The 26,251-nt window shown below is 39.4% G+C and overlaps 1 protein-coding gene across 1 annotated transcript; it reads right to left on the reverse strand.

Annotated features, from left to right (window-relative positions):
* On the reverse strand, positions 1–26,054 carry LOC5505050 (phosphofurin acidic cluster sorting protein 2). Its single transcript, XM_001625868.3, has 24 exons — positions 25,886–26,054; positions 23,767–23,854; positions 23,250–23,339; positions 17,333–17,458; positions 16,902–16,993; positions 16,706–16,767; positions 16,323–16,399; positions 14,789–14,851; positions 14,048–14,283; positions 13,233–13,284; positions 12,644–12,733; positions 11,118–11,297; positions 10,338–10,442; positions 8,411–8,517; positions 7,525–7,679; positions 6,891–6,998; positions 6,071–6,173; positions 5,000–5,042; positions 4,862–4,895; positions 4,195–4,333; positions 3,692–3,821; positions 3,210–3,318; positions 2,145–2,273; positions 1–1,709 (listed from the first exon to the last, which is right to left on the reverse strand). The coding sequence occupies exons 1-24, from the start codon at positions 26,020–26,022 to the stop codon at positions 1,597–1,599; spliced, it is 2,568 nt and encodes an 855-aa protein (XP_001625918.2). The 5' UTR covers positions 26,023–26,054; the 3' UTR covers positions 1–1,596.
* Positions 26,055–26,251: the final 197 nt, after the last annotated feature.

Genomic DNA, 26,251 nt, shown 5'->3' on the forward strand with positions numbered 1-26,251 from the left:
TGTATTTCATAGTTTATTTCATTAATATAAAATAAAACCCTTTTTTATTCCGTAAATAACCTATCTTAACTATCAATTCAAAACGGTAATATCTCATGATTATTTCATTTAAATAAACTTCTTCCTCTATTCCAATTTATCTCTTACTTTTTTCTTAACTAACAATGTAGCTATATAAAGATGAATGAAATAGGTGACATTTCAGATATCTTAAAAGGAACATATATTTATAATATTTGTATATAGTATAAATACATATATAACATTCAGCAAATCGATAAGGGGACTATGCTCAACAACTTTGTCATCAAAAGCATCGCACTTCAATGGGTTCTGCTTCTTCACTGGAAGCTGTCTTCAAGCTGCTCTTAAAGCGGTCAATGGTCAATGACACAACATCGAATCACAATAATGAATTTCCTGGAAATTCTCACAAATGGCCGGTTTCCAGATGTTTGTAGTTCAGAGCGAAAGCGAGGCTTCGGCAGAGTTTGTCTTCACCTAATTTGCAGTTATTTTCGGCCATATTTTTGACCAAACTACAGCATTTAAAGCCCGAAACCAGCTGTTTAGCTTCAGGCTTTTTATAAAACAAAAGAAAAAAATAATAAATTAAAAGTCCAAGACGGCTATATAAAACGTCAGATCTACTACCAAAGCCTCGATTTTATTATCAAAATCCACACATCTGGAAAACGGCCTGTGATGTGTGCAAAAATAAGGTATCGATATATAAGAATCAATATATATCCAAAGCTTCTAATTTATTTTTGGCCGGGTAGTTCAGGCATTTTATTTTAAAAATGTAGTTAAATCACTAATTGCAACAAAAAGTCTCGACAGATTTCGGTACAAGAACTATTCGATAACACGCTAAGAGTCCTAAAAATACATTTCATTCCGAATTTAAGTTGCGACAAACATAATCTTTTGTCAGCCGCCTTTGACTTTATTGTTAATCATGAGCGCAAAACTCGACAGCAATGCCCAATGAGTACAGCATTGTGAGTAATTACGTTATATTAAAGGATTCCAAAGCGGTAGGTTCGACCAAATAAGGTTCAGTTTTACACACTAGACAAATATTGCGAAGGGAAACCATTTCATGCAATTAGCAATGGACCAAAACATAAAATGCCTGGACCACTGGGGTGCTCGAAGCTCTGAATAATTATTTTGCAGTATAATCCTATTTTTAAATTCTATTTTCTTTCACAATATAACATAGCGAATATGATTAGCCGTGAAAACTAATATTAAATTATTACACTTACTTTCACCACGTTCTCAGTACAATAAGTTCTTTTAACTCGGATTTGCACGAATTGGCCGTTTCAAGATGATTAAACTTGAGGTTGAAAGCGAGTTTTTGGCAGTCCGGAGTTTGTTCATAGTCTTGCAATGATTTGCAGCTTTTTGTTTTTATAGAACAAACATACATTTCAAGTTTTTTTAGCCAGATGTTTAGCTTAAGGCTTTATTGTAAAACAAAAAAATGTTAAAAGCAATACGACTATAAATATACAAGCTCCAAAAGCCTCGCTTTCACGTTTAAAGTCTATCATCTGAAAAAAGGCCCATTTACTTGAAAAACGTTCATTGTTCGACCCGTGTAAAGAGACCGACTGGGAATTGCTTGACGTGTGTTGGCCACTGAGAGGACAGCGAGAAGAACTTGACCCCACTCCAGGGAAAACCGTCTATCATCACTACAACGGGAAGAAAGTATGGTCATTATGAAAAAAATAAAAAAAAAATAAAAATAGGCCCGCAAGAGCGTGACTCGAACCCGCGCCTATCATCACTACAACGGGAGAGGGCCTTTAGCTTCAACAGTGAATGCACCTGATATAGAAATGTTTTGAAATCCAGTTAAAGTTATTGAAATGAATTTCAAAATGGGGGGGGGGGGGGGGGCGGAGCGCCATCTTTCTCGATATTTTGCACATAGAAATATGGAGAAGTAAAGCCAGAGAAAAAAAACAAGCAAACAAACAAACAAACAAAAAAAACAAGAAATTATGAGCCCCCCTTTCCTAAAATTCTCACTTCGGCCTCCTCCCCCTCCCTTATTGGAATTCCTGAGCCTCTAATGGGGATGATAAATGCATGTACAAATGGTGTGTGCATTGTGTTGTGCGTACCGTTAAGGGTGTTGCTTTGCCCTTTTGTGGTACAGATGAGCTTGGAGACGCTTGCTACGACAGGCTGGTTCCGTGTATCGGAATCTTTCTCTTTCGTCTTCTTCATTGAACGCATCATTGCCTCAAACCCTTCAACAAAAGAACAGGGTGACTTTTTTGTACGCGCATGCACATCACAGACCATGTGAAATGCTTACAAATATGAGGAAAATTTGGACATTGACTTCACACAGGAAGGGCTTACATTGAATGACTAAATTCCAGTATGCTATTGCAATACACCAAAAACTGGAATTCGACTCTGCCAAATTTTCGTCTTTTATAAGACTTCTTCAAAGACGAAAATTTGGCAGAGTCGAATTCCAGTTTTTGGTGTATTGTATTCATTCTTCTGGTTCACGAACACGACTATTTGGGCTTTTTGTATTCTTTTAGTATGCTATTGCAATACATTTATGCGGTTCGTTTAGCAATTTGGTTATTTCATGTTGCAAATCTCTGGGCTATGCGAATCAATCTGGCCAAAGAGCCATGAACGAGATATTACATTTGTCTATTGTAGGCGTCGGATTGCGTGACAGAGTGTGGGAAGTGTATGGACTTCAACTGGGCCGTAACGGGCCTCGAAATGCTCGAAATATAATTTTAGAAAAAAAACTTGGGAGGTGCCGCCACTCCCACCCCTCCATCCCCCTCCACCACCCCTATGGGCGCTGATAATGGGGGAAATAGACAGTGAAGTTATTATTTCATTAAAGCCGCATTGTCACCAACTTTACTTCCGGAGGTCCGACGGAAACCTCAACCGTTAAAAGACAAAAGAATCTATTAAAATCCGAGATATTAAACAGGCCATCCGCTCTAAATTATCAATCACATCCTCAAAGAAACTTCCAATAAACACACTGCTTTCAATATTTTGAAATATTTTTCGCGTTTCCGTTAAAAATAATCGGATATTGTTACGTAATCGACCGGAAGTAAACTGGTGATAATGCGGCTTTAACGAGGACGTGATTAAGGATTTGCGGAGGGGGGAGGGGGGGACAAGGGAAAGGAAAATACCTCTCTGTTTACGCTCTTTCGTGATCGCCTGAAGCGACAGAGCAGATGGCTCCTCTGCCGAGGGAAGTCTGGTAACCGTTAGAGACTTGAACGTTGTCTTTAAAGAAGACTGGAGACAAAAACACAAACAGTAAGCAATTAAACTCTAATATTGAGATTCAGCTTTAGCCTAAAGGCGCAGCTCCTAAATACATATCTTTAGGAACTATGGAAACATCTAGATAAATACAGGCCCTAATCAATTTAAATATCGCAAAAAATAGGATGACTTTAAAAGTCAAATAAGGATTAAAAGTGATCCTAACGAAATTGTTTAAATTCTTTTTGCAAAGCAAATACCCATTGAAAAGGAACTAGTTCACGGTGGTTAAGGTAGATAAGTTTATTGCATAGTTTATCACTTTCTATACCTAAAGTGATCTGCTTATGCGGCGCTGATAAAACCTTTTTGTACAACTTGTTTGCCATTTGAGGGCTGTTACCTTGGTAACCTCTTTCTTGGTACTGGGGACAAGCCAGTAGTCCACCTGTAGATCCATCAACTCAGAGCCTATCCCAGAACTCCCCGGGGGAGCCGCAACAGGTGAAACATGAATTGGATTGCTAGGATTCCTGTCAAAAGAAGAAACATAATAATCACTGGCCTCTCCTCCCCTAGAGACAATTGCATTTTTTAGAGACAATTTTGAAATGTAGTACGGTACAGTAGTGAATCCGACTTGCGCGATACATGGTTTCGTAGGCTATGAAACCCTGTGCAAACGAGACGCTAATCTCAGTATTGAACTAAATCCGCTTGAATCGCGGCAAATCTCAGTCCATCCTTCAACTAAAAGAGCTCAGTTCTATGTCTAAGGTATCAAATAATGCAGGGAAAGTATTAAGTTTTGTAGTATGAGAGTTTTGAAAATTAAAAACAAAACGACGTAATCACGCAATTCGGAAAGACGGATTTTAAAATTACAGGTATGAAGGGCAGTCTTACATTGGCGGGGTGCTTGACGTCAAAGGAGGAGACTGGGAACCACTCACAGCAGGGGCCTGGGAGTCCCCTCTAAGAGAGGTCCCTGTGATCGTGACTCCACTAGTAGAAGGTGAGCCGATGGTTGTTACAACTTCTTCATCTGGAAGGAGATAAGCAAACAAGTATAAGGCAAAACAAAGTAGAAGACTAATCAAACCAATTTTCCTCGAGTTCTCTCTGCAAGAAGACACCTTCTCCTGTGCTACACAAGTCCTCCTGCAGCACTTTTCTATGATAAACGCTTATTATCTTGAAAGATGGGTGGTGACTCCAATACTTTTATAGATCAATATAGTTTTGAACACAGCAAGGAGCATGCATTGGCATAAGGAAGGCACTGAAACGCCACAGAATGTAATACCTTAGACAAAATGCAATACATTTAGTCACAAAATGTAATACTCTGCTTAAATGCAACAAAGAAACAGAAGGGAATGGTTGTGTAAGTAGGGATAGTGTGAGTAAATAATACATCAAGGAATGTGTCGTATAAGTTAGGAAAGTCAGAGAGAAGATTTTGCACCAAAGGAGGGGGCGTAAAAAGGGAAGTGTGAGTAAAGAGAAGATAATACACCAAGTGGGGAAAGTAAGAGTAAAAAGAAGATAGTGGAAGATGGGAGGGACTAACCTTGTGATGTATCCATAGATCCAATCTTTACATCCTGAAATCGAAAAGAATTACTAAATATCAGATAGAACATATGCAAATGCAAAATGTAAGTTTAGTTATTGGGGAAGCGAATTAAGAAACAAGTTTCGTACTTACACAAACAAATGGTAAGAACAACTGTGCAGACCCTTCCTCCATCCTACAAGTGTGCAGAAACATGTAAATGTTTGTTTGCATAGTGCAGACATAACCTCTCGCTTGTACCCCAAGGTACAATAAAAAAGCCCCCCCCCTCCCCTCCCGGCTGTATCGAATTCAACATTTTGCGAAATAGGAATGTCAATCAACTACTCATTATTATAAATGATACAACTGTCTATTTGCAACGAATACACCGGTCTATTTGCAATTAAACTTCAAAACAACAATCTACGGATGAATTAAGATTATAGTTATTGACGATATTTGGTTGAAAATATCTTGGTTACTGCCTTTAATTAGCCTATGGAAATGGATGTTTTGTGTGACTGGGGATTGCGTCACACAAACTCGTGACTCGTGTCACGAGTTGTATATTATTATATACATTATTTATTACATATAATATACATATATTATTATATACATTATTTATTATATACATTATTATTGTATATTATTATAAATGATACAACTGTCTATTTGCAAGGAATACACCGGTCTATTTGCAAGGAAACTTCAAAACAACAATCTACGGATGAATTAAGATTATAGTTATTGACGATATTTGGTTGAAAATATCTTGGTTACTGCCTTTAATTAGCCTATGGAAATGGATGTTTTGTGTGACTGGGGATTGCGTCACACAAACTCGTGACTCGTGTCACGAGTTGTATATTATATACATTATTTATTACATATATTATACATATATTATTATATACATTATTTATTATATACATTATTATTGTATATTATTATAAATGATACAACTGTCTATTTGCAAGGAATACACCGGTCTATTTGCAAGGAAACTTCAAAACAACAATCTACGGATGAATTAAGATTATAGTTATTGACGATATTTGGTTGAAAATATCTTGGTTACTGCCTTTAATTAGCCTATGGGAATGGATGCTTTGTGTGACTGAGGATTGAGCTGGGGCATAAAATGGCGGCGTAATTGGCCTTCTTTAAAATATCATGGGTTTCTTGAAATGTGCACTTAACCTCGAAATGTTCACTTACCCTTTGGCCTTGGTGTTGATGAGCGCTTCTGCTATGGGCAAGTTGTAAGTAAAGGTGGGTGCAGACATGAAGTTTGCCACCCGTTCTCTAATCAAATCAAAATCTAAAGGACAAACAAAATATTTATATTCAGCGACGTTTGTACTCCTGAAAGGTCATGAGACTATGATACAAGGCGAATTGAGCACAAGTAGAATTTGACAAAAGGGTAGGCTGACACCAGGTGAGCTGGGAATTTGGGACTAGAAGAAACATTATAGTTTGTTCAAGTATAGTTTTACATTAGAGTTATTAGGCTGGCATCGGTTGGGTTTGCACCAGAACATTCTTTACAAAGGTAAAGAATGTTGACATAACAACTGAAGACGGGGGTGCTATGCTTCCCTCCAGTGGCTACCCAGGAACATTGAGGTATATGTGCTATCTTAGTGACGCTATGTACTTACCAACTGATGACTTGGATGCTATAAATGCTTCCTTTCAGTGGCTAACCAGGAACATTGAGGTATATGTGCTATCTTAGTGACGCTATGTACTTACCAACTTATGACTTGAATGCTATAAATGCTTCCCTCCAGTGGCTATCCAGGAACATTGAGTTATATGTACTATCTAGTGACTCTATGTACTTAACCAACTGAAGGCTGGGATGCTATAAATGCTTCCCTCCAGTGGCTATCCAGGCACGGAGTTATATGTACTATCTTAGTGACGATATGTTCTTACCAACTGAGGGCTGGGATGCTATAAATGCTTCCCTCCAGTCGCTGTCCAGGAACATTAAGGTATATGTACTATCTTAATGACGCTATGTACTTACCGACTTTAGGCTGGGATGTGACAAATGCTTCCCTCCAGTGGCTGTCCAGGAACATGGAGTTATATGTACTATCTAGTGACGCTATGTACTTTGCAAGTGGCTGCGTCCCTGTTGGGAAAAAATCAAATAATTTTCCCAGATCAGGTTATCTTTGCAGTCATGGGATAGCATGAGACAGTGAATGAATAGTGAGCAAGCATGTACAGTCACGTGTTTGACTTACCAATTGGGATGACCAGAAAGCCTGTAAAGTCACCTGTTTGTATTACCAAGTGGAATGACGAGAAAGCATGTGCAGTCACGTGTTTGACTTACCAATTGGGATGACCAGAAAGCATGTGCAGTCACGTGTTTGACTTACCAAGTGGGATGACCAGAAAGCATGTACAGTCACGTGTTTGACTTACAAAGAGGGATGACCAGGAAGATGGAGAGTCACGTGTTTGACTTACCAAGTGGGATGACCAGAAAGCATGTACAGTCACGTGTTTGACTTACAAAGAGGGATGACCAGGAAGATGGAGAGTCACGTGTTTGACTTACTAAGTGGGATGACCAGAAAGCATGTACAGTCACGTGATCGACTTACTAAGTGGGATGACCAGGAAGATGTACAGTCACGTGATCGACTCACCAAGTGGGATGACCAGGAAGCGAATATAGGTCTGCCATTCAGGCGGTTTAGATGAAAGATGCTCCACATAAGGTCGCAATATGGAACTGATATATGGCTCTGTACCAGCTATACCAATACGCAAGTTTGGGGGAGCATCTGAGTGTGTATTACAACTGAAAAGTAGACCAAAAAACCAAATGAATGGTATTATTAACATGAGACCATAAAAACAAATCAATGGTACCATTAACATGAGACCAAAAAACAAATCAAAGGTATTATTAACGTGAGACAAAAAAAAAATCAATGGTATTATTAACATGAGACCATAAAAACAAATCAATTGTATTATTAACATTGGAAACAGCTTTTGGGAATTGGCACGCGCAGGTTATTGTGATTTAAATTTGGACGATTTTCTGACAACTTCCGTTAATTTTGCATTGATCAACACTTGGATTGATACAAATCATGTCATCTCACTCCAAAATGGTCACCGATCAGAGTTCACAAACGTATAGTCAGAGGGCGCCTCGTCTCAAATATGGGGTAGTTCTTTAGTTTTCTCTTATTTATCTTTGTTCAATCATTGAATCTTTAATCTCCTCTTCCCCTCGTGCTCATGTTACTAACACAGTTTTATGGCTATCCATAGAGGACTATCTCTTTTATAGCCTTCGCCCAGGGCTCCGCATATTTTTGTTACAAATGGAGTTTCTGACAGTTTAACATCTTAAAAGGGTTTTATATCTGCAATGCCTCCTGAGAAGAAGAGTGCCTTGGCAAAGCTACATAGTCACAAGAAAGAGTGAACTATACAATAGCTTACGTGGCCACGACGGTATAATGATAATTAATAATAATAGTAATAATGATATTTTTTTAAACATCCAGGGAAACATACAATTTTTGGTATTTGTTTACAATTGCCGCAAACACAGCCTGGATGTCTGAGCTACATCTAGTGCAGATCATCTTGACTTCCTCGTCCCAAAGCTTGAGAGCAAGCAGCTGAAACAAGATAACACAAACATTACACGTCACACACTGACAACCACTCTACGTCACATTCTTACAACAGTAAAACAACAGTCAGATTTTACTTCCATACAACAGTTATGCTGTACTTACAACATTCATATTTCCATTCCTATCATCATTCATTCGTCACATCCATACAACAGTCATTCGTCAAATCCTTACAACAGTCATTCGTCAAATCCTTGCAACATTTTACTTCCTTACAACAGTCATTTTGTACTTCATTACAACATTCATATTTTCATTCCTATAATCATTCTTTCGTCACATTCTTACAACAGTCATACGTCAAATCCTTACAACAGTCATATTTTACTTCCTTACAACAATCATTCGTCAAATCCTTACAACAGTCATATTTTACTTCCTTACAACAGTCATTTTGTACTTCCTTAACGTCAAATCCTTAAAACAGTCATATTTTACTTCCTTACAACAGTCATTCGTCACATCCGTACAACAGTCATATTTTACTTCCTTACAACAATCATTCGTCAAATCCTTACAACAGTCATATTTTACTTCCTTACAACAGTCATTTTGTACTTCCTTAATGTCAAATCCTTACAACAGTCATATTTTACTTCCTTACAACAGTCATTTGTCACATCCTTACAACAGTCATATTTTACTTTCTTACAACAGTCATTCGTCAAATCCTTACAGCAGTCATATTTTACTTCCTTACAACAGTCATTTTGTACTTTCTTACAACAGTCATTCGTCAAATCCTTACAACAGTCATATTTTACTTCCTTACAACAGTCATTTTGTACTTCCTTACAACAGTCATACGTCAAATCCTTACAACAGTCATATTTTACTTCCTTACAACAGTCATATTTTACTTCCTTACAACATTCATACGTCAAATCCTTACAACAGTCATATTTTACTTCCTTACAACAGTCATATTTTACTTCCTTACAACAGTCATATTTTACTTCCTTACAACAGTCATTCGTCAAATCCTTACAACAGTCATATTTTACTTCCTTACAACAGTCATTTTGTACTTCCTTAACGTCAAATCCTTACAACAGTCATATTTTACTTCCTTACAACAGTCATTCGTCACATCCTTACAACAGTCATATTTTACTTCCTTACAACAGTCATTCTTCAAATCCTTACAGCAGTCATATTTTACTTCCTTACAACAGTCATTTTGTACTTCCTTACAACAGTCATTCGTCAAATCCTTACAACAGTCATATTTTACTTCCTTACAACAGTCATTTTGTACTTCCTTACAACAGTCATACGTCAAATCCTTACAACAGTCATATTTTACTTCCTTACAACAGTCATATTTTACTTCCTTACAACATTCATACGTCAAATCCTTACAACAGTCATATTTTACTTCCTTACAACAGTCATATTTTACTTCCTTACAACAGTCATATTTTACTTCCTTACAACAGTCATTCGTCAAATCTTACAACAGTCATATTTTACTTCCTTACAACATTCATATTTCCATTCCTATCATCATTCATTCATCACACCCTTACAGCAGTCATATACTGACAAACAAAATCAGTCACTTCCTGAAAACTAACCCAACAACCATCAAACGTCACATCCTTGGCAAACAGCATACGCTATTTCATATTCCCAAAACTAGTTTCACACCAAGAACCCACTTCTATCGGCTAATTCAAAAAAGTGAGAAACTTTTCATCAAATTTTATTATTTTGAAATTTTCTTACAGGTGAGCCGCTGTAGTTTCAATTGTAAACAATAACAAAGGAGTGGTTGACCGATATTCCTTTAATAGTCTTACCTGTCCTTGCCACTCTGCAGTATTGACGAGCAAGATACTCTCGGGGATGTCGTCTTCTAGGGGAAGTACACACGTCAGCTGGTCACTCAGGGAGCGCTTGGGCAGCTGGAATGTGAACAAGAGGGCAGATTTGTTAACCACTGTATATACCTATTTAAAAAAACGCTGCCAGTGAAGATGGTGAATGGGAAATAATAGTTCTAAGAAAGACTGCTGCTATTTAAATTTATTTTTTTTAGAATAATAACTCAGCGTAAAATTGTATTCGGAAGAAATAAGACTGAACCCAAAGTATTTTTTATAAGGGGAACTGCTAATTACCATTTACACTGGCAACGTTTTTTTTTTTTGAAAGTGTACGAAAGTGAAGAGATCACAAAAGAAAACGCGTGGGAGATGAAAATAAATAAAATAAGCAAGAGCTTGCGCTTAAAAATAGAATTGAGGGCTTACACTGGATAGTCTGAAATTCACCGTGATTCAAGCGGATTTTATTTACAACTGAGATTGGCATGCCATTCGCATAGGGTTTCGTAACCTACGAAACCATGTCCCACGCCAAAACAACACTTCCTTTTCAATGAACCCGCATTCACTCATTCACAGCTCATTTTGAAAAAAAATAATAATAACCACAATAAATAAATTCATCGGAATTTGGGTTGGTCCCTTGGGCTTCAAATGGCCGTCAAAACTTTTGAATACCCCCAATCAAAATGTGGAATAATACGAAATAATACATGCAACACAAGGCAACTTGACGGTTGTACATGCTGGTACCTGTATCTCGACGTCGCTATTTCGTCGTTTGTTGCTGGCCTCAGGTGCAGTCTCGCTGCGATGTCTTCTCTCTTTGAATGACACGCTTCTTCGAACCACAGGATCATGGTCGGGCACGCCCGGATCAGAACATGGCGAATCTGAATGTGAATCCACATCAGACGGTGGTGTCAAGGTGTCCTGGGAAAGTAAAGCGTGTAGGTGAGTAGATATTCGGAGTGTAGGTGAGTAGATATTTGGGGTGTAGGTGAGTAGATATTCGGGGTGTAGGTGAGTAGATATTCTGGGTGTAGGTGAGTAGATATTCGGGGTGTAGGTGAGTAGATATTCGGGGTGTAGGTGAGTAGATAATCGGGGTGTAGGTGAGTAGATATTCGGGGTGTAGGTGAGTAGATATTCGGGGTGTAGGTGAGTAGATATTCGGGGTGTAGGTGAGTAGATATTCAGGGTGTAGGTGAGTAGATATTCGGGGTGTAGGTGAGTAGATATTCGGAGTGTAGGTGAGTAGATATTCGGGGTGTAGGTGAGTAGATATTCGGGGTGTAGGTAAGTAGATATTCAGGGTGTAGGTGAGTAGATAGTTGGGGTGTAGGTGAGTAGATATTCAGGATATAGGTGAGAAGATATTCGGGGTGTAAATGAGTGGATATTCAGGGTGTAGGTGAGTAGATATTCGGGGTGTAGGGTGGTAGATATTCATGGTGTATGTGTGTAGATATTAAGGGTGTAGGTGAGTAAATCTTTAGGGTGTAGGTGAATAGATCTTTGTGGCATAGGTAGATAGAAGTTTGAGGTGTAGGTGTGTATATCTTTACGTTGTTTAGGTATCACTAGATCAAATACTCTGGTCTCTTGGCGCAGGGTCTATTCCTGCACTAATCAGGAAGCTACCTTCTATTTGTTTCCCTGGTGGAAACTAGAAGGCAAGCATCTTGGTTCTAAATTTCTCTAGTGCACTGATGTAGAGGGAAATTAAGAAGACACAACAAGATTCTTTTTTTTTTCTAAATTTCCCTCATTATTAATGCATGAGGGAAATTTAGAAACTAAATTTCCTTTTTCATTAATACACGAGGAAAATTTAGAAACTAAATCTCCCTCATCATTTATGCATGAGGGAAATTTAGAACCATCTATTGTTTTCGAGGGAATTTCGCTGGTAATCGTCCCTCAGAAAACAAAAGAATCAGAGGTGATAATGGTATTATTGAAGGTGAAAATATGTTAGGGGGGTGCTTTGAAGATGCAAAGGGTTATTGGTGTATAAGGTATTGGTGAATAGATGTTAAAGGGTAACCTTGCAAAATAGAGGGCGGAACTATCCCTTTTATAGCGTTAAAGGGTAACCTTGCAAAATAGAGGGCGGAGCTATCCCTTTTATAGCGTGCGTTGTGTTTAAGGATGATGAAGAGTAAAAACCCGCTATAGAGGAGAAAGCGAGGAAAGAACCATGAATCTGATTTTGGTTATTCAAAGTTTAAATGGAGCTCATCACTTCATACACATGCACAAGTGGTGACACTTACTAGATGCGTCTCTGGATCGGTGGAAGCATTATTTTCATCGCTCTCAATCTGAGACAGAATCTGTTTAAGCTGGTCATCTTCTTCCTTAATCTAATTATGAATAATAAAAACAAATTCATTCTCTGAAGATAAAAATAAAACAAGCATTAAGAATTCGTATTAGTTCTATATTTCCACACAACTGTGGTTGGTTGTGCTCAGATTTTCAGTATGCATTTACTGTATAAATGCTTTGATGTTTTTTTTCATTGCTCAACTTTCTTTGTCCCATAATAAAGCCAATTAGCAGGGAACTTAAAAAAACAAGTTTTTTGGACGATGACGTAACTGCAATCTTGGATAAACTATAATCTTAGATAAAGCTGATGTGTTTAGACCATATGCTTCGTCTTTCTACGTTAGAATGAGTAAAACCGCTTCAAAGCATCCTCTTGCCCTGTTACACCTCAAACATCTATCTACCTACGACAGGGACGATGACTTCCGCCTGCACGCCCCTGTCTGACCAATATTGGTCATGAACACTTGACTAAAGTAACTTGTACTAAAATGCTTTAAGGAAACGTTCCTCGCTGTAGTCGACACATACCACCACCTTCTTGAGTACATTTTCACTTGAATTTCGGGCATCAAAGAATGGTCTGTAGAAAATACGCAAACCATGAGTTCAATCAAAATCTAGTCATATCCAACTTAAAAAAAAATACAAAAATGCATCCTTGCAAAGGCAAGGACATTAGGAGTCGACAACTTGAGTTCCAATAAGATGGATAGAGCTTCCTTACCTTAGTAATGGCTCGGGTGTGGATATGTATATTGTCCTTACCTAAGAAATAGCTCGGGTGTAGATGGGTATATTGTCCTTACCTTAGTAATGGCTCGGGTGTAGATGGGTATATTGTCATTTTGTTAGTAATGGCTCGGGTAAAGATGGGTATATTGTCCTTACCTAAGAAATAGCTCGGGTGTAGATGGGTATATTGTCCTTACCTTAGTAATGGCTTGGGTGTAGATGGGTATATTGTCCTTACATTAGTAATGGCTCGGGTGTAGATGGGTATATTGTCCTTACTTTAGTAATGTCTCGGGTGTGGATGAATATATTGTCCTTACCTTGTAATGGCTCGGGTGTTGATGGGTATATTGTCCTTACATTAGTAATGGCTCGAGCGTAGATGGGTATATTGTCCTTACCTTGTAATGGCTCGGGTGTAGATGGGTATATTGTCCTTACCTTGTAATGGCTCGGGTGTAGATGGGTATATTGTCCTTACCTTTGTAATGCCTCGGGTGTAGATGGGTATACTGTCCTTACCTTGTACTGATGGCCTGGGGTGGATAGTTATATTGTCCTTAGCTTAGCGATTGCTTGAGTGTGAATGAGATAGGGTATACTATCCTAACCTTAACGATGGCTTCGGCGTGGATGAGATGGAAATAGTGTCTTCAGGAAGGTTGTCCATGTCACTATCATCATCATATAAGTCGTCCACATACATGAAGTCATCATCAGCAGCCTCTATTTCAGGGGGGCTGATGTCCATGTCCAGGAATTGGTCCTGCTGGTCTCCTAGCTCGTCATCTGCCACCTTAAACTTTTTCAGGAGTGCAATAAACTTCTGCTTGAAATTTCTTTGATTCTGTGGAAAACAATTAAATTTAGAAGGGAACTTAGACAAACATCAAATAACATACTTTATACGGTATATATACCGTTATTGTATTGTTAGTATCATACAGTCAGAAACAGCTACAGATTTGAGTATTAAAAGTGTTTTATCTATAGTTCAACTGTCCAAACATTAATAACCAAGAACAAACTTTAAAACAAATTTGAAAAATATTACATACCTGCACTTTTTACGCTAAACCGAAAACCTGATTATCTTATCATGCAAAGGCAAAATTGCCAGAAACAAATATGAAAAAAACTTCACAAAGAAGAATTTTTCTAAACATTTTTTTTATATGTTCTACAATGTTATACTTAACATTGAAAACAAACAAAAAATGTTTAAAAAAAGTTATAGCAAAGTTCTAGGACTCTTGATTTTAAGAAACAATTACCAAACAAACAGAATCAAATACAGACATCAGGGAATTCAAGACAAAACCAATCTATGCATCTAGAAATATTTGACTTACTTTAGATGCAATGGTCCTTTGCCTTATTTTTCCAGCTTGTCTTTGGTCTTCCTCAATCAGATCCTAAAAAAAGCGGGTTGTGTAGTTTACAGGGTACACATGGGATAGTAATCTTACAGGGTATACATGGGATGGTAATCTTGCAGGGTACGCATGGGATGCTAATCTTACAGGGTACACATGGGATGGTAATCTTACAGGAAACACATGGGATAGTAATCTTATAGGGTACACATGGAAAGTAATCTTACAGGGTACACATGGGATGGTAATCTTACAGGGTACACATAGGATGGTAATCTTACAGGGATCACATGGGATGGTAATCTTGCAGGGTACACATGGGATGGTAATCTTGCAGGGTACACATGGGATGGTAATCTTACAGGGAACACATGGGATGGTAATCTTACAGGGAACAAATGGGATGGTAATCTTGCAGGGTACACATGGGATGTTAATCTTACAGGGTAAACATGGGATGTTAATCTTACAGGGAACACATGAGGTGTTAATCTTACAGGGAACACATGGGATGGTAATCTTACAGGGAACACTTGGGATGGTAATCTTACAGGGAACACATTGGATGGTAATCTTACAGGGTACACATGGGATGGTAATCTTACAGGGAACACATGAGGTGTTAATCTTACAAGGAACACATGGGATGGTAAACTTAAAGGGTACACATGGGATGGTAAACTTCAAGGTACACATGGGATGGCAATCTTACAGGGTACACATGGGATGGTAATTTTACAGGGTACACATGGGATGGTAATCTTACAGGGTACACATGGGATGGTAATCTTACAGGGTTTACATGAGATTGTAATCTTACAGGGTACACATGGAATAGTAATCTTGCAGGGTACACATGGGATAGTAATCTTGCAGGGTACACACGAGATGGTAATCTTACAAGGTACACATGGGATGGTAATCTTTCAGGGTACACATGGGATGGTAATCTTACAGGGTACACATGGGATGGTAATTTTACAGGGAACACATGGGATGGCAATCTTACAGGGTACACATGGGATGGTAATCTTAAATCTTACATCTTTAATCTTACAGGGTACACATGGGATGGTAAACTTACAGGGTACACATGGGATGGTAATCTTAAATCTTACATCTTTAATCTTACAGGGAACACATGAGGTGTTAATCTTACAGGGAACATATGGGATGGTAATCTTACAGGGAACACTTGGGATGGTAATCTTACAGGGAACACATTGGATGGTAATCTTACAGGGTACACATGGGATGGTAATCTTACAGGGAACACATGAGGTTTTAATCTTACAAGGAACACATGGGATGGTAAACTTACAGGGTACACATGGGATGGTAATCTTACAGGGAACACATGGGATGGTAATCTTACAGGGCACACATGGTATGTTAATCTTACAAGGAACACATGGGATGTTAATCTTACAGAGTACACATGGGATGGTCATCTTACAGGGAACACATGGGATAAAAATCTTATAAGTATACATATGAAATGGCTACATACAGGATCAGCGCCACTATCACTATTTTCAGAGAGTGAGTAGTCATCATCATCGTCACTAGACTCCCCGTCACGAACATCTGACAGAAAACAGAACGCATGTCAATGACAAGTACAGAGGTCCCTTTCACTGAGAAAGGAGGCTGGATCCAATCTAGAAAATAATATATTATATATCTTGACTTGGCAGGCAAGTAGCCAGGACTTTCAGTGCATGGGGGGGGGTCGTTTACCATTTAACAGACCATTTTCTCTTAGATAACTCACCCTAGCTCGCAGTGGTGCTTAATTTTCTTTCATCAGAGCAGACCTTCCAGTAGAGCGGGGAAGTTCTTCCGAACCCACCCTAGCTACGAGCCTACTTGGACCTATTCAGAGATACTCACATGACATGTTGGGCACGGTGGTGGATCCCTGTACGCGATCACTCTCAGTATCTACAGGCTGACTGCAAATATCAACCATGTAATTTAGTTAACTGTTGTTATAAATTGCTTTTAGGAGTAATACAGGAGGGGAGTCAAGTTTAAACTGATCTGGACACTATACACTTTTCAAAAGTCATAAAAAGAAGATTAATACCTCGTCAGGGAGCTGACAGTGACTTGAGCTACGTGGGAGGAGTTGCCCTTGACGTAAAGCTTCAGCTGGTTATCCATGTTAAATTGTAGAACCTTAGAACAAGAAGAAACAGTCTTGTAAGTTGGCATGTAATAACATAATGAGATTTTAAAATTTCTTTTAATCCTGTAAAATAAGCCTCTAAAAATCAGCTACCATTTCAAACGAATTTGCGGAAATCAATCCTACAAAACAAACCAAAATTGTAAAGTAACGGTAAAAAGATACATTGATGTCACATTGAGTCATAACACTTATGGTGTGTTGTGTAGGGTCATTTTGTCTATTTCTGCTTATTTAAAAACATGCAGTTTCACAAATTCCTCTAACATTTGTACATTTAGTGTTGTTCTACAAAATTGTTCCAATTTCTTTTTGTGAAAAAATGTTACCTGTCCCATGTCGACAAGGCCCACTGCAAGTGTCTTAAAGCCAAGAATAGCCCTGTTCTTGTACTTCTTCCGCCTTTGCAGCATCACTTGCAGATTGTTGCCATTTCTTTTGATGAAATGGGGATACTGAACAAAGCAAATACACAAGTGCTCACTATACAGGTACAATACTTGAATTCTTATTATATACAGAGCAAGATCATATGTCTAATAGCTGTAAAATCCTTGAAATATAATCTTATTATAGATTGTAAGATCATGTTTTATGTACTGTAGCTGCAATCATCTGTTTCATAGATGCAAGATCATATATTTTAAAGCTCTTAGATAGGCCCATACCCAGGGGGGGGGGGTGGGGGGGTGAAGGGGGTGCACACCCCCCCCCCCCCCCCCACAACGGTGGAAAGTCCACTCGAAGACAAAACTAAAAAGCATAAGATGAAAAAGAATTAGATAAAAAAAGCATTCTAAAGGGCTTCTGGAATTACGCGGAAAAAAACTCAAAATTACGTGGGATTCTTGGCTAAATTACGCGCTAAATTACGCAGAAAACCGATCATTACGCGCTAAATTACACAGAATATCAACTGTTACGCCTAAGCAACATTTTGTACCGAAGGAAAGCACGAAATAACTTGAAAAGGTTAATTTTTTGCGTGAAAATATCTTAGGCGAGTTTTCATTGGCTCCTAGCCACCAGCCAATTAAAAAAGGTATTTTATTATTAGTCCTAGGCCTTCGCGGTTTAGCAAAGAACGCCTAGTCATTTTATTTGTTTTTGGAAATTCAGTTCGAAATACTGAATACGAAGAATATCTCTCTTTTTTCACGAGAAATAGGGGTAACAACCCTAAAAGAACACATCAGCTGTGCAATTAAATGTTTTGTCTTTCAAAATTTAGCCAAATTACGCGGAAATTTGTGGATAATGCGGATTACGTGGAAAAAGCCAAATTACGCGCTCCCGCACAAGCGCGTAATTCCAGAAGCCCTGATTCTAGATCGCTCAGAGTATGTCAAAACTCTAAAAGTCAAACGTCTCATAGCTGCAATATCATATGTTTTATAGCTCTAAGATCATATGTTTTATAGGCTGTAAGATCATAAATTTTATAGCCATAAGATCATATATAATTTATAGCTGTGAGGATCATATATTTTATAGCTGTAAGATCATATTATTTTATAGCTGTTAGATCATATATTTTATAGTTGTAAGATCACATATGTTATAGCGTAAGATCATATGTGTTGTAGTTTTACTTCCGGTTAATTAGCATATCTTTCGCACATGCGCACCCGGATGGAGTTCCTCGTGTAGTCCGCCATGTTTTGTATTGTGTTAATAAAATAGGTGAATAAAAAGCCTTCAAGTCAACTTATTACATGGTGTCAGAAGCAAACTGAAGGAAAATCACTCTCAAACATACCAGGTCGGTATTTTACGAGAAATCTAGCAAGTTTACACAAGGAAAATGGCCGAACTCACTGGACTCACTAGCCCTCGTATGGACTGGAATGCAACCGATCTTCAACAAGCGCTAAAAAAGTTCAAGGCAACCGTCGAATTGTACTTTTCTGGCCAGCTTAAGTCCAAATCGGAGGAAGAAAAGGTCAGTTATCTGTTGATATGGACGGGAGAAGAAGGAATTGAATTAGTTTCTACGTGGTCGCTAACCTCAGACGAGAAGAAAAAGCTGTCAACTTACTGGGAGAAGTTTGAAGAATACGTCGCCCCCAAGAGCAATTTTCGCTTAGCACGATTTAAACTACGCACTCTGAAGCAAAAGGACGATGAACCAGTGGATTCATTTATAAAGAAAGTAAGATTGCTAGCCAGCGAATGCAGGTATGATAATGTAGACGAACACATTATTGACGCTCTAATTTTCGGGTCTCGCCGCCCACGTGTCCAGGCTAAACTCCTCGAGCTAGACAAAACTCTAACGCTCGCTAAGGCAATAGACATAGCCAGGACTGAGGAAGCCACTTCGGCTCAGTTACAAGATATTAGAGGCACAAACACTATACCTGTACACGCAACAACCCACAAAAGCCCTTCTTCACATCCCAAGACACACTCACGTGAAAATAAACAAATACAAACTTGTGGGAACTGTGGCACTAGCCATAATGTGACACAAAAATCCCTGTGCCCCGCAAACGGAACAAAATGCAGCAACTGTGGGAAACCAAACCACTGGGCCAAGGTTTGCCGTTCCACCAAACCCCAAGGTCCCACCCCGAGGGGAAGAGGCAGGCGGGGAAACCGGAACAAATCAAAGCAACAGATAAACACCCTCAGCAATGAGAATGCTAGCACTGCACCTGAGCCCCTAGATTCCCCACAGTTATATTTTCACTCTCTGACCATTGATAGTATGTCTCGACAGATCACTCAAGCGCTCGTCAACATACAGGTTAACTCGAGTAACGGGACACTACCACTATTATGCAAGATTGACACTGGTGCTGAAGGAAATGTGATCCCATTAAGCAACTACAAGCACATCTATCCAGAGTCACTCTGCGACATAGACGGCAAGCCCCTCAGCTTAGCCCCATCAGATACAAGGATAACAGCATATGGAGGCCATGAAGTACAACACTACGGTACCTGCAACCTCACTTTACTACATAACGGTCAGTCCAGCCCTCATGAATTTCATGTTGTAAACACGACAGGACCTACAATCCTAGGACTACCCACATGTACTGCAATGAAGCTTGTAACCCTTAACCACAGTCTAAGCAAAGACCAGGCTGAGCCAGCCGAAATACGACCAGCTCAAGTACCCAAGGATGACCCTGAGGCAAAGGCAGCTCTACTAAGACAGTATGCTAACTGCTTCGAAGGCATCGGATGCTTCAGCGGAGAGTTCCATATCACACTTGACCCTACAGTACCCGCTGTGGTTCACCCGCCACGACGAGTCCCTGAAGCACTTCAGGAGCCTCTGCGCAAGGAGTTGGAATCCCTCGTACAGCAAGGAATCATCACCAAGGTTGATGAACCCACTGACTGGGTCAATTCGCTAGTCTGTTCCACAAAGCGGAATGGCTCCATACGACTCTGCCTTGATCCAAAGGACCTCAACTGCGCCATCAAACGTCCACATCATCGTACACCCACTCTTGATGAAGTCTTATCAAAGCTAAGTGGATCCGAGTACTTCTCCATAGTTGACGCCCGCAGCGGTTATTGGAACATAAAGCTTGACCAGGAAAGCTCACTCTATACAACATTCAACTCTCCCCATGGAAGATTCAGATTCCTACGACTACCCTTTGGTCTGATTTGTGCTCAGGACATCTTCCAAAAGAAGGTCGATGAAACCTTTGGTGACTTACCTGGGGTGACAGGCATCACAGATGACATAGTTGTTTACGGACGCAACCGTAAGGAGCATGACAATAACCTGAAAGCAGTAATGGAGCGTGCCCATGAAACTGGTCTGAAATTCAATGCTGACAAATGCAAAATTGCCAGCAAGGAACTTGTCTTCTTCGGACACACCCTAAGTGCAGATGGTCTGAAACTTGACCCTGCTAAGGTTGAAGCCATCAACAACATGGATCCTTCAACGAGCCTCACAGATCTCCAAGTCTTCCTAGGTATGACGCAATACCTTAGCCGTTTCATACCCAACCTCGCTTCAACAGCAGCGGTCCTCTGGGACTTGACAAGGAAAAGTAGTCAATTCCAGTGGTGCCCAGAACACCAGAAAGCTGTAGATGATATCAAGAAGCTCATCACATCGCCAGCCTCGCTGCAGTATTTCGACAGCACCAAGCCTGTCGTAATCCAGGTGGATGCATCTCAACGTGGCCTCGGCGCGACACTCATCCAAGATAAAGGCCCTGTGGAGTACAGAAGTAAGCTACTCACTGAAACCGAGAGGAGGTACTCCAACATAGAAAGGGAAATGCTTGCAGTCGTCCATGGTCTCGAGAAATTCCACTACTACGCTTATGGACGCCACGTCCAGGTCCACACGGACCACAAGCCACTGGAGGCAATATTCAAAAAGCATCTGGCCAGCGCGCCACCCCGCATTGCCAGGATGATGCTGCGGATACAGAAATACGACATCGACATTCGATATGTCCCAGGGAAGGACATACCCCTGGCCGACGCCCTCTCACGACTTAACCCAAGTCCCGGTGACACTATCGCTGGACTTGATGTCTCTATACATGAGCTACACTTGCACCTCAATGCTAGCCCTACTAGGATAACGCAGATCCAAGAGGAGACGAGGAAGGACACAACACTTCACTCACTTCGTGCCGTCATCGCCCAAGGTTGGCCAAACAAAAGAGCTGAATGCCCTGAGTTACTACACCCATACTGGAACTATCGTGACGAACTTACTGTCGCCGATGGATTGGTCCTGAAGGGTACCCGAATTGTAATTCCAAAGACCCTGCAACCAGATGTTCTACAGCAGCTACACTATGCACACCAGGGTGCGGAAAAATGCAAGCTCAGAGCCAAGGGATCAGTCTTTTGGGCGAACATCAATGCCGACATCGACAACATGGTCAAGAGTTGTGCTCCCTGTCAGCATAATCAGTCCATGAACACTAAAGAGCCGCTAATGCCTCATGATGTTCCACCAAGGCCCTGGCACACCCTAGCATCTGACTTGTTCTCCTGGAACGGTTCACCATACTTACTACTCTCTGATTACTACAGTAAGTTCCCAATTGTGCGCAAGCTAACTAACATCCAATCATCTACTGTCATCGCTCACCTCAAAGGAATATTTGAGGAACATGGCATACCAGACAAACTTGTCACAGGACATGACACCCAGTTTACGTCTGCTCTATTCAAGGTTTTTAGCAGCACCTATGGATTTATTCATACAACTACAAGCCCATACTACAAGGAGGCTAATGGCTTCATAGAGAGAAATGTGCAAACTGTCAAGGATCTCCTTCAAAAGTGCAAGGAATCAGGGCAAGACCCACATCTAGCCATGCTGTGCCTGAGAACAACCCCTTTGGGTCACACCCTGCCATCACCAGCAGAGTTGCTAAATTCCAGAATATATCAGTCTAACCTGCCAGCTACTTCCAGGCATGCACTACTGAACAAACCTGACTATGATGCCAATGTCAAGCTGCAAGCCAGACAAGACCGACAGAAATCATATTACGACAGGACTTCCAAGTGTCTACAGCCTGTCTACCCTCAGGACGCTGTCAGAGTCTTCAACCCCCTCAACTCCAAATGGGAGCCAGGAATAGTTCGAGCCGCTGCGCCAACCCCACGCTCGCACATTGTGGACATGGCCAATGGCAGTACTCTCACCAGAAACCGCAGACACATTCGTCCCACAGGTGAAAAACTAAGCTTGAATAATACCTCAGCTACTGATGACTACGAGCCTGTAGCAGAACCAGCACCTAACGGCAACCAACCCCCAACAGAGCCAAGGACGTCTACACCTGGTACCCCTGCGAAGTCCACACCTACCCAAAGTGGTCCACCATTACGCAGATCAACACGGACAGTGAAGCCCCCAGACAGACTGGACTTGTAGCATTTGCTACACAAACATTAGATATTGAACTATGTTATTATTAGTACTGCAAAGTTCTTTGTTTTTTTTTTACATCCCTAATTGGACACTACCAGTCACATTTGTACTCATGTAATTTTTCAGCTTTTCAGCTTAGAGAAGGGGATGTTGTAGTTTTACTTCCGGTTAATTAGCATATCTTTCGCACATGCGCACCCGGATGGAGTTCCTCGTGTAGTCCGCCATGTTTTGTATTGTGTTAATAAAATAGGTGAATAAAAAGCCTTCAAGTCAACTTATTACAATATGTTTTATAGCTATATATGTTTTATACATACATAGCTATTAGATCATATGCTTTATAGTTGTAAAATCATGTTTTATACCTGCAAAGAGAAAGACAAGTCCAGCACAGTGTCTATTAGTCCTGACTGGCGAAGGATGATCTCATTAGATCTAAGAGTCCGACGTGAGCTCTGAGAAAAACAAAAATTAAAAGTTCATGTAAGAACTACCATTTTCTTGTAACATTACTGATCTAAAATAAACAAATATTTGTCAAAGGCGAATGTCAGGTGCTGCTTAACTTTAATGATTGTATAATTCTGTGCATAAATCACCAATTTAAGACTGGCTGCTATATACTGTAGCTGCTGTATCTTGGGGATTTGCAAAACATGGCTAGTGACAAATATTATGGTTTAATGGAATGTGATTATGGCAACAATGCCAGAAAAATGTTAGCCCTGACCCGTAAAGAAATGTATAGCGTACTACGGTTTTGTACTAACAATATTATCAGCTACTACTTCAAAGTAGTTCTAAGTTTTTAGTTGTTCTAAGAAACAAGGGGCTGTTGGCACATCCCCTTCGAGTTTTGATTGGCATGTATACAAATCTTACCTGCATAGAAACAGCTATAATAACTTCTCTTAGATTAGCTTCCAAGGGTTTTAGTACTTCAAGGCGTGTAAGCTTTAGGCTACATGTACTGAAAAATAATTACAATCAGTCAATTAATAAAAAGTAGATCATCAATCAAGGGATAGGATAGTTGTGGGATAGTCTAGTTCGTTTTATTAAACTAGTAAGTCTCTTCTATTTTGGCCTTTTTCTTCTTTTTTACTTGGCAACCAATATATTGGTTTTCTTGCTTGTCTAATACAATATCACTTTTTAGTATAAACCAGAGCGGCATAGCCACAATTTTGAACAGAAGGGGGCCCAAAAGGTCCTTTCAATGCATTTTCTCCTGTATTTTAGATAATGTCTCATACATTTACTGTATTTTTGGCTGCTAGAAGGGGGGGCCCTGGGTGGCCTGAATAAATAACAGCTTGCTGACTACAAAATCGATATTTCATAGATTTTTAGGGAAAACTTCTTATATGACAAGCAGCAACCAAATCAATTCCTTGGAGTAAGTTAGTAGTAGAGAAAGATTGACACTCGGTTTTTTTCTTCTAGATATTCCCAAGAAATAGATTTCTTGGTTCACTTGTAATATACAGTTTGACAAGTGGGATTGACCTCATATCCGCAAAATGGAGTGGTTTGCAACTACAGTTTTTTAGATTTACTACAAAACCCCCAAAAACTGCACTTCCATTTGCACATGCATTGTGCCTTGCTGATTATTAATATCTAAATTTTTATTTCAGGACTTGCAAACTAGAGGCATTGTTGATTATGTTCGCCAAAGATAGACTGATCGCCGGCTTGGAAGGGGCTACTAAATGGACTTCAATTTGAACAAATTTTTTAAAACAATAACCCATGGAGGCCTTAATTTCAAAAAATTAAAGATATCTCTTAATGTTTCGATACGTTTTCTTTAAAAAATCATTCTTTTCAAAAGTACATCCTGACATTTAGTAAGGCAATGCACATATGTCAACTAGAGTAAACATTTACTGAAGCTTATATAAACAAAGATTTAAAATACTTATTTTGTGTTATTAAATCTAGTCTTGTAATGGCACCACAAGATGCCATGTTTATATTGAAAGAGAGCTGACTGCCTAATATATAATTTTTAATGGCAAAGAATGGTAGACCAATCTCACAACCTACATTGAGAAATTTCTAGGCTTAACAAGGTTGATTACATGTATCCCAGAGTGTATCTAGACAGTTGCGAAAGCATTGCTATGATAATTTTGAATTTTCTAACACTACAAAAGTTTATAGACGAGCTATGAAATAATCTAGGAGGCAATTTCCCTCTCCCCCACACACACCATTCATTTTGCAAATGATTGAGTAAAAAATGAAGTAAAATAAAATATCAGTCAAGTACGTACAATTATTATAACAATCATAAGAATTATAAATCACCAGGAGAATCAAAAACAACAAATTAACTAATTAGTGATCTTCATTGATTTTGTTTTTAATAAGGTGAAAACCTTTAAAAACGCAATTATGTATCAAGCCGCCTTTGAAAACCTTTAACAATGCCACGGGAAATCTTTAAATGAGGTTAAAAATCACCTATTTTCTACTAATAGGAAATGCAGGATCACGATCGCGAATTATCTGAATCGGTTTAGAAATCCAAAATATAAGTAATAATTCCTCAAAACAACATCGGTATTTTCAAAAGTAAATATTCTCCTTTTAACGAGTATTGAGTGCAATTCACGATTAGAACATCTTCCTTAGATGATCTTACAGGCAAAACAGTAAGATCAACAAAGAGCTTGTCTCGACCCTATATGTCAGACATGCCAACTTGTTCGGGCTTGATCATTCAATCTTTAAAAATGTAAGGAGGAAATTGCAAATTTAAAGTTCAAGCTTGATTATTATCGAATTTCTCCGAATCACTTGAAATCGGCAAAAAAATAAAAATACAGTCCGAGCTTAAAGGACATCTTATACAGTTATGCTTTGTGTAGAAAAATCCTTTAGTAAGTAAAAGGTCACGTCGCGACAAATTTTTGAATTTCTAGAAAAAGGCGACAGATGCGTTCAAGATGCAAAAACAACACACAGATCGCACTCGATGGAGCTAACTTACCGTGGAATACAATAGGGCGATGTTCTCTCTACTTCCCAAGTAGCAAATAATTTCATAGGGACAGGCCTCTCTGGGTTGACAGCGACAGCAGTCTCGCGAGGAGCGCCATCAACTCGGCTCCTGCCTTGCTCCGCCATCTTGGATTTTCAATGTTATGAAGCAGCGCGCATGCGTTTCAGTTGCCGACTTCCGGGTGTTTACTCGACGCCGGAAGTGTGTTTTTTTTTTTGACGATCAATATAAGAAGGGGGGATTGAGAGTGAATTTGCCTTCGAGGTTTGCTGGAAACTTCGGCCTTCGGGAGAGAATCGGACTCGGGTCGTTTTTTTTCCTTTTGTTTGGCTAAGAATTTTGAAAAGAAAAATT

Source organism: Nematostella vectensis, chromosome 7 (assembly GCF_932526225.1).
Source record: "Nematostella vectensis chromosome 7, jaNemVect1.1, whole genome shotgun sequence".
Taxonomy (NCBI): Eukaryota; Metazoa; Cnidaria; class Anthozoa; order Actiniaria; family Edwardsiidae; genus Nematostella; species Nematostella vectensis.

Bases quoted from the DNA above. Each gene is read 5' to 3' on its own strand.
- LOC5505050 (XM_001625868.3), bottom strand. From the start codon at position 26,022: ATGGCGGAGCAAGGCAGGAGCCGAGTTGATGGCGCTCCTCGCGAGACT. The intron at 16,400-16,705 runs GTGAGTATCTCT...GTTTTCTGTCAG, and splicing joins CACCGTGCCCAACATGTCAT to ATGTTCGTGACGGGGAGTCT. The intron at 4,334-4,861 runs GTTAGTCCCTCC...ATCTCCTTCCAG, and splicing joins ATCTATGGATACATCACAAG to ATGAAGAAGTTGTAACAACC.